The 10,138-nt window shown below is 38.6% G+C and overlaps 1 protein-coding gene across 1 annotated transcript in view; it reads left to right on the plus strand.

Moving 5' to 3' along the window:
- Positions 1–8,596, plus strand: part of rxfp1 (relaxin family peptide receptor 1) — a 99,392-nt gene extending 90,796 nt beyond the window's left edge. The window contains exons 16-18 of the mRNA XM_034092335.2: positions 5,329–5,739; positions 5,951–6,169; positions 7,463–8,596. Coding sequence (XP_033948226.1) covers positions 5,329–5,739; positions 5,951–6,169; positions 7,463–7,893 — 1,061 coding nt within the window. The 3' untranslated portion in view covers positions 7,894–8,596. The remainder of the gene's footprint in view (positions 1–5,328; positions 5,740–5,950; positions 6,170–7,462) is intronic.
- The last annotated feature ends 1,542 nt before the right edge of the window (positions 8,597–10,138 follow it).

Below are 10,138 nucleotides of genomic sequence, written 5' to 3' on the forward strand. Positions count from 1 at the left end.
AAGTTAAACACCCTCATGAATAAGACTAAATGCAAACATAATAAAATCTCAGTCCAAAATAAACATCTCAATAAAAATATTTACATACTCCAAGAACTGATTCCTGCACAAACCGCTCAACGATTACCGTCAGTGTTTGATAAACGATCGCACTTTCCCTGACTCTTCCACCAGATAATAAACAGTAATGTAGATGCACCGAGTGTATGTATAGTTTTGAAATATAGCTTGTTCATTGATTACTTTTTTTTATGGCATAAACTCACAACAAACTTTCAAAAGCCCCTTCACATGAACGCCTTGGCATAATAGAAATGTGTGAGTGTGATATTTAGATATGCAACCCTATCTTCTTCTTAGATATGCCATGGCATTCAGATGGGGATGAAGGGGTGAGTGATCAAAGGGCTTCTTCTTCTGCAGAGTTCGCTTATAAATATTTTAAAAAAGGAGATTCTGGAGATGATTGCTTTACAATGCACAGTTGTACAATTGCTCCTGTCTCACTACTGATTTTTGTACGGATGCTGTAAAGATGAGAATTTGCATGGACACTGCACAGGTAGTGGTTTAATATAAACTGCAATCACCTAAGGCAAGGCAAGTTAAGTGTATTTATATAGCACTTTTTAACGCAAGGCAATTCAAGGTGCTTTACAAAAAATTAAAGCATTAAAAAAGAAAAGCTAATAAAATAAACATTAAAAGGAAAAATACATGGATAAAAGTTACAGTGCAGTTTAAAATATGAATAGTTCAATTAAAAGCAGCGACAAAAAGAAAAGTCTTTCTTTTTGTCAGGGGTGTCAAACTCAATTTCATTGCAGGCCACATCGGCATTATGGTTACACTCAAAGGGCCGGTTGTAACTATATAAATATACAGTACCAGTCAAAACTTTGGACACACCTTCTCATTCATTTATTTCATTTTCATTTAATCGTTTATTTGGCAGGGACAATGCACAATAATGAACACTGAAAACGTTAAAATGCGTCAAGCGTAACAGTGCTTTGATTTAGCTTTGAGCTCATTTCCATCCGCAGTCCCTCACATAAAACATTTAAGAAAATTACATTTTACAAACATAGCAAAAACAAAATGCATGATATGCAAAAAGTGCAAAAGAGCAAGAGCAGCACAAGTATTTATGACATAATACAATATCATTTCATTTCATTTCAAACCTTTATTTAACCAGATTGGTCCCATTGAGATCATAGATCTCTTTTTCAAGGGAGACCTGCAGCAATTAGGTTCCACATGAAACATACAACTATAAATATATAATATATATTAAATAATGTATTATATTACATTATTGGCTCTGCATTGGATTATTATCAGTTCTGGTAATAACTACGTCTGAAAGTAGAGGTCTAGGGCAAATCATTGAAAGCAAATATTTAACAATTACACCAATTGTATTTTATATAATGTTCTTTGCAAGCTCTTGCAGGCCACATAAAATGAGGTCAGGGGCCAGATTTGGCCCACGGGCCTTGAGTTTGACACCCCTGACCTAAGGCATTGTCCTTCACGCTGTAGCATGTTAGATTCTTATTTCCTTAAGTCACAGGAGGAAATTGAAATCATGGCAGCATGTCGGTGAAGAGAACATAGATCAAGCAAATCCATCATGTGGAACAGGCTGCTGTGAGGATTCACAGAATGGCTCCATGCATGTGTAAAAAAAAAAGGGTATAATGCCAGTATGGTTATTATTCATATGAGAATTTCATCAAAGAGAAAATATACCAAGATATGGGAAATGAATGTTCGTAATAATACTTTACTGTAGCCTATGCTGGCGTTTCAGATCTCCGAGTCAAATATAAAGGATAAATGAATTTACCATAAGTCTCAAAGCAGCTGAGATCAAAGCGCTCAGAATATGCAAAGCAGAAGTTCTATGTTATCTGATATCTGCTTTCTTTCCTGCTGCTACCACAGCCAATCAGAGGAGGACAGGCGTTATTCATTATGTCATTTTGGGGCTTTCTACCTCAACCTTTAGGAAGTGTGTTACTAAAATGTCATGGGGATTGTTTTCAGTCGCGCACTAATGCCGATCGCTGAGATCCAGGAAAAACAAAAAGGTCAATAACTCAAGCCAGATATGTTCCCGTAATTCATTATTTGCATCTTTGTAAGAACAGTGGAATATGACTCTCTGTGGAGGCATATCTGGAAGTTGTTTTTAACCCTTGTGTTGTGTTCGAGAGCTGTTACTGTTCATGGTGTTCGCGGGTCAATTTTGACCAATGATTTATTTCAGTCCAAAACACACAAAAATAATGAGTATCATCCAATATGGTTTGAACTACATCATAACTAACCGTACAATCCTGTTGGAATGTTATGGCCCCAAAACACATCACACCACTAGTGCACACGTGCATGTGTGTGTTCAGGTTCAAGTGTTGGTGTACATATACTTTGAGAAAGGTCGAGTTCCCGTCGGGGGAGGGGGCCAGAGGGCGGGGAGACCAGGTGCATGTTGCGAACAATTATTGTTACAGTGGATGAAGGGGGCGGGGGAGGGGTGTCTAAAGTCAAAGATGAATATTGATTGGGCCAAATTTGACCTCGAGTCACCCACAACAATTCTGCTGGGTCTCCCCAGACCCGAACAACAAATGATAAAAAAAATGTAGTGACCTTCAGACTTTGCTAAAATGGTGAAAGTCAGTTTTGTAGTGTTTATATAGCTGTTGTGGAGGATATCATGAAGCCTTGTTCCGATACAAAAAACTAGAGCGTAGTTATTATATCATTTTAACTTGAGACGGGTCACGGGAGACCCGAACACAACATAAGGGTTAATCCAGTTATTAAAGGTGTGGAATAAATTGAGTCTGCAAACAAAGAAATGATAAAGAAAGTACAAACAGAGTAAAGGTCAGGTTTTTTAAAAGCCAAAGCTACAATTAATTTGAAATAATTATTCTTTCTTTGTTGTGAAATTAACTTGTCACTTTATGTTATGTTGGGCTTTACCCTTTCACACCTTGTTCACATTGTTCCTGTCAATGTCACCTTTCATTTTCATTCAGATGGCTTATTTATTAATTTTCTTAAAAAACTCCATCTCACAGAGGACCAAGTGGAGTCAGCAAGGGGGCAAATGTTTTACATGTTTATCGCTTAATTAAATAACTATTATAATTGCAGCCACAGGAAGAATGTAGTTTTTGGATGGCATTTCTCAGCTGCCACATTCATGTTTAGCACAACAAAGCTTCCTCCCTGCTGTGCCATTTAATTTGCACATGACCAGTATTAAGATAAAAACTATCAGGGAGTCTTTAATGTCTAAATACATATATATATATATATATATATATATATTCACTGTGTGTAAAATAAACATCTCTTTGAAGAGCATTGGTGTGTTTCCATATCAAATGACTCTCAGCGGGTTTAAGTTATTTCATTTAGTATTAATAACATCAAGGAGTGACTGATGAAGCATTGGTGAATTCCTCTGAGGATTACAGTAATAAGTTAAAAAAGGTCCTCAAACTATTGTGATGGATTTAAAAGAGGAAAAAGAAAAAGTATAAAACATGCGATCGGGATTTATTTGTGCTTTGTTGAGCTTTGCTAACAGTCAATGAAACACATGTTTTCCATGAGATGTAACATAAAAAGCCCAGAGATAACTGCCGAGTGTACAACTATCCATACTGAAAATATCAACATGATTTAATAGGTAAACAACTATTATCCAATTTTTCTGTATGATTTGTGGTCATATATTAAGATATTTATTCCCAGGATAATATTTTGTTTTACAATTTACTTGTTGAGCATAATCATAAAGACTGGAAACAGCTTCATCTGGAGAAAAATGTAAATGTTTAAAAACAGAAATACGCCTTCGTAGGGCAAATTGAAATAGTGGAGACTCGAGGAGCCCCTCGGTATGAAATAATTGGTACAAAATGCGAGGTAATTCAGCTTGAAAATCGTCATTTTAAAGTTAAACAAACAAGATAGTGAACCGCACATGCAATCATCCTGTGCGTACCCATCACTTACACATTGGACCCTTGTGTAATCAGGAATGACTGTTAATATTACCATAATAATGAAACCACTACTGCTCTATAAATATATATGTGTGTTTGGATTATTGTGGTTTGGTGTTCTTCAGGATTTAACTTAAATGCCTCTTGTCTAATCAATCAATCAATCAATCAATGTTTATTTATATAGCCCAATATCACAAATGTTACATTTGTCTCAGTGGTCTTCACAGTGTGTACAGAATATCAGTATGACAATACGACACCCTCTGTCCTTAGACCCTCTGTCCTTAGACCCTCACATCGTACAAGGAAACACTTCCGAAGAAAACCCACAGTTTAAGGGAACATGGGAGAAACCTCAGGGAGAGCAACAGAGGAGGGACCCCTCTCCCAGGACGGACAGACGTGCAATAGATGCCGTGTGTCTAGCAATGCAGTGTGACAATGAGTACTGATTTTCTATATATTCAGCATGTAAAACGGGCAGTACGTTTGTTTATCATAGTTTTTCTGTCTTGATAACAAAGCAGGTTGCTCTCTGCTCTGCACTTACCACATTTGTACCGGTTCAGAACTTATGAAGGCTTGATTGAATGTTAGTGGATTCATCAATCGTCCTTTTGCATTGATTTCCAAGATTGATTGGCTATCAGTGTGTAATTAGTCATCCATCTCTGTACCGTAGTGCATTGTTCCTTCACCAGGGGGTTACAACATCATTTCTGAAAGGATGCAAGAGGGTTGTGGAAGCAATCACTCAATCAATCAGCTGTTAACACAGGTTTGCAGCGCTTTCTCCTCGCCCCATTTCTTTCTCTTGGTGAATCACGTCCCAGCCTTTCCCCTTCTCTCTGTGGACAGCTATAGGGGATTACATTTGACCTATACACGTCTTTTCCATATGGACATTAACGCACCTACACATGTATTCTGGGGGGTCTTGACTCGAATAGCATAAAAGCCCCTACAGAAGTAGAGCAGAAGCCTTTCATGTAGGTAATGTTTAAACATTTTCTCACTTCTAAGACATGGCAATGCGGTTCCCTTTGAAGAGAACTGCTTTGAAAAGACCTGCTTTATAAGTCTTGGTGTCTATGTTGCATGTTCAAATAAATTCAGCTGGCATTGTGCTCACATTTCTGAATAAGAAGGCTCAAAGGGTAATCTGTCACATTGTGTTTTAGCCTCGTATACAGGGTTAGGGTTAGGGTTAGGGTTAGGGTTGTAGCACGCTAGATAAACACACATCTTTACTCGTCTTCTGAATAGTAAATGACAGCTTTCCTTTCCACAGGCGCAGACGGGCTGATGGGCATCTACCTCTTCATGATTGGCGCGTATGATCTGAAGTACCGCGGCGAGTACAACCGGCACGCTCAGGCCTGGATGGACAGCAGTCAGTGTCAGGTCATCGGATCTTTGGCCATGCTGTCCACCGAGGTGTCTGTCCTTCTCCTCACTTACCTCACTCTGGAGAAATACATCTGCATCGTGTACCCCTTCCGGTACCTGACGCCTGGCTGGAGACGAACTGTCACCATCCTTCTCGGGATATGGGTGTTCGGCTTTATCATTGCCCTTCTGCCGCTGGTCTGCAAGGGGCTGTTTCGCAACTTCTACGGCACCAATGGAGTTTGCTTCCCGCTTCACTCTGAGCAGCCAGAGACAGCTTGGGCTCATGTTTACTCCATCGTCATTTTCCTGGGTGAGGATTTATTCTTGCAATTCCCCTTGTTTGCTTGTTGATTTCTTCACTTCTCACTGAAGCTTGTTGTACCAACTGTCTCATTATCCAGTGACAATATCTGTATTATTGTGCAGATTATCGGCTTTTTTGTTGTTATTGTTCAGCCACAGTGGACATACGAGCTTTTCCAATTGCATTGCAAAGAAACTAAGTGAACATCTCTCCGCAGGTCTCAACTTGGTGGCGTTTCTCATCATTGTCTTATCCTATGCAAGCATGTTCTATAACATCCAGAGAACAGGGACTCAAACCACCAAATACAGCAACCACATCAAGAAAGAGGTGACCATCGCCAAGAGGTTCTTCTCTATCGTCATCACTGACTCCCTTTGCTGGATCCCCATCTTCATTCTCAAGATCCTGTCGCTGCTGCAGGTGGAGATTCCCGGTACAGTAAAACGTTAACTTTTATACGAATGCTCAGATGAAAGTGTCGATATTGAATATCAAAAACACCCCTCGTTTTTGTAAAGCACTTTGAATTGCCTTGTGCTGAGTACGCCCAAAGGTAGTTAAAGTCATTATTGGGGTTGAAGTCCCCTACGTGTGCTGTTTTGGTTTCAAGACCCTGGTTCACGGAGGATACCAAAAAAGTCCTAGAAAAGACAACTTAAACTTAACTAATGTGCATTTAAAGAAAAGAGGAATAGTTTTGGCGAAAACTCAAAAGGTACCATGGGGTACAGGAATTAGCTTTGGTTTCAAGACCCTGGCTCACGGAGGATATACCAAACAAGTCCTAGAAAGGCAAGGTAAACTTAACTATGTGCATTTAAAAATAAAAAAGAGGAATAGTTTCGGCGAAAACTAAAAGGTACCATGGGGTCAGATTATAATTTTCCAAAGGGGGTTTCGTTCAGATGTGTGTATCTCACACTGCACTGTAACTGTGATGCATCTTTGCTTTGAATGAGTGTTTTTAGATATCATTTCATAATATGTTTCTTAAATGCTATTAATGTCTTTCATTTTTTTTTGTAAAGCACTTTGAAATGCCTTGTGTTGAAATGTGCTATATAAATACACTTGCCTTGCCTCAGTAGGCTAGAGAAGTGGCTCAGAAAAGTGTGCTTGCATATTGTGTGCAGTAACGACAGCCGTGGTGTGATTAAATCCCGAGAGTTACATTGGGTAAAAAGCTTTGAAATGGCCATAACAATGTCTCAAACCGCTTAACCACTTATCCGCTGTTGATTCCTGTGCAAATAGGTCCCCCAATCGTTATCACTTCTGCTGAACTGTTTTGCTATGACAAGACTGCAAGAGACAGACATAAAGTACACACTATTAAGAGCCTCCTTTCAAGTTTACAGGCAGATTCGAAGAGAGACATTCGATTGAGTTTGCCTCAAGTTAATTGTCTGTTTACACTTCAAAGTGGTCAAGCAGGTATTCCCACTGAGTTGTGGATTGTGTTGAAGCTTTTTAATGACTTTATAAACAGTGCTTTACTGAGCAGTTTGTATACCCAAATGAGCCATTAGTGTTGTGCATACTCCATTATATAAATAACCTGCTGAGCTGTGGCTCCCTAATTAGGTCCTCTGTAGAGATAAAGGGGATTTTCATTTAATATACAAACCTGTGTTGAAGTTGCCTCCCAATTCATAACAATGTCCACCTAATCATCTTTCAACTTTACTTTTTAACAGCTCTGTACTTGTGTGTTCTGTCTCTGAAGGTACCATCAGTTCCTGGGTGGTCATATTTATTCTGCCCATTAACAGCGCCCTAAACCCCATCCTTTACACGCTGACCACACGGCCTTTCAAAGAGACCATTCTGCAGGTATGGGCAAACTACCGGCAGAGGAGGCCTCTGCTCAGCGGCCACCCAGCTCAACATCCATCTCTAACATGGCAGGAAATGTGGCCCCTGCAGGAAAACAGCAATGGCCCCACCACGGGTCACCCGCTGGAAACTACCGCCACGATAGCCAAGCTCACACCTGTGGAAAATGCCAACGATGGATACAATGTCATCACCACATGCACACAACAAATACCGAAGAAGCATACAGTGCTGTCAGTGTGCTCAAAGGATGAAAAAGTGCCACTCACACACACCCCAACACACACGCAAACACAAGCAAACAATGTGGGTGTCGATTAGCATGTATCTGTTTGTGAATAATTATCAAAGAGTCACCTAAACAGATTAAATGTGATTCATGTTCATTGAACTCAGTAATTATTCAGTCCCAGATCTGTGAACAGATGTATCCCTTGTGATTACAAATCATTAGTATTCATTATTATCTTTGTAAATCCCACTGTATTGCCCAAGCAGCAGCCATCACTAAATGGATGAAGACAGGGCACAAATCCCTTCTGTAGCAGTACAGCTCCTGTAATGAAGAAATCGGCTTCAAAAAGATGTATATCACTGCTGAATTTATAATGGTGATAAATCATAAAAGTATTAGTTAGGATCGACTACAACTCTTAATCATTGTATAGCGCCTCTGTGGGTAAGACTCATTAGATGTTGAATGGTATAGTAGCGCAGTCTGTTGGTTCAAGTCCCCGAACCAAGTAAATGCAAAGTCTACATTTTACTGTGTGTGATGTGCTGTGCATGATGTGACGATAGAAAAAGGATGTAATCCAAATCAAAATACTTTGAATATGTTGAGTGTTTAAGTTCATTATTGATATTTCAAATCTGGAAAGTCATGTCTTGACAACCCAAGATTTACTCTCCAGCCCTTCACTCATCATGCCAGATGCGGCCATCTGTCTGTCTTAATATATTATAATACCTCCTTTCCCCCCACTCACACACACACACACACACACACACACACACACACACACACACACACACACACACACACACACACACACACACACACATACAATTAAACATACACACAAAGACACTGTTACTGTTTTTATGTATGTGTATTTACCTGCCGCATACTGTATCGTGTGTGTGTTGTTATTGTCTGTTTTACACTGTGTTTCAAGTATTGAGAAGAAAAAATAAAATGTTATGTCATGTAACGGACGGTAACATTTTCTAATATAGTCTAAATGACGTCAAACTGACCTCAACTGGCATTTGTTTTTTAAACTTCAGCAAGTTCATTGTAATTGTGTATTGCCTTCCTCCAGACCCTGAGGAAGGATGGACGCTCTCTGTTGCCTCTGCCACCAAACATTTTATGTATGGAAATATTGAATGACAAATGTCAATGTTCAACAAATAATGTAATTAACTTGGGTAAAAGAACATTTCCCAGCTGGTCTGGGGTTTGAACTTGACTCAACAAACCACCACACAGCTAGTGAAGACATTCATGAACTCTCCTGTATATACCTTGTTCAATGAATTACTGTTTCCTGTGGAAATGTACCTTTTAATTGATGTTGTAAATGACATTGTAAATGTATGAATGTATAACAAAAATACTATTAGAGAATAAATTAGTTGTATATGCCACTTGTATTTACGTTACAATCCCATAATGTACATGCTGAATAGACAGAACCAACCGTTGAGATATGTTGATAATATTTGCAGACATGCATTACACGTTGACGGGAATACATGTTCTTAAAATGTTGTAATTTATTTTGTTGTATTGACTGGTGTCCTTGTATGTACTTTTTCTTTTCTTCTTGACATGTGGATAGTAAATATACATGCTTCTGCTTGTTGACTTATTTATTTGAATTGCATTGGTTATTCATCCTATTAGTTTGGGCATTGACATCTCTCATAGGTTGACATAAAAGTACTTTCGCAATTTGTAAAGAAGAAGGGTTAAAGTGACACTACCAGGGTTGTATAATATGAGAAAAATATGTATTATGCAATAACATTACATAAAGATATGTTTAATCGATATGGAAGAAGCACTAAAATTCAATAGAGGTGCGTCTTCTTTGTAGTAATGCAATGGTGCATTCATTTGGAGTCACTAGGTCCCATAATATAAGCAGTATTAAAAACATAAATACTCTAATATAAAACTCGCGGATTTTAATACAAATATGAATATAAAAAAGGAAGAAGCACTAACTAAATAAAAAGAGGGGTGCCCTTTTTGAACACCTGTGGTAAATGAATGTGCAGAACAGTTTTTCGCAAAAAAAAAAGTGAATACAAAGTATTTCTACATTGTTCTATAATTTCCTTTAACTAAAAATATATTTTATCTTCGGATATTATATCATCTTTTTAACCACCGATTGTTTCTACGTGTACGGTCTTTTCTAAACCCTGTGTAAAGTGGCCTGGGACGATTGAAAAACAACAGCTGATTTCTAAACGTGTTCAGCACAGATCTACCATCACCTGGACAGGGAGTGTGTTGTACAGATCTACTATTGCGCAGTTGCCATTCCGCGCA

This window comes from Pseudochaenichthys georgianus, chromosome 10, assembly GCF_902827115.2.
Source record: "Pseudochaenichthys georgianus chromosome 10, fPseGeo1.2, whole genome shotgun sequence".
Taxonomy (NCBI): Eukaryota; Metazoa; Chordata; class Actinopteri; order Perciformes; family Channichthyidae; genus Pseudochaenichthys; species Pseudochaenichthys georgianus.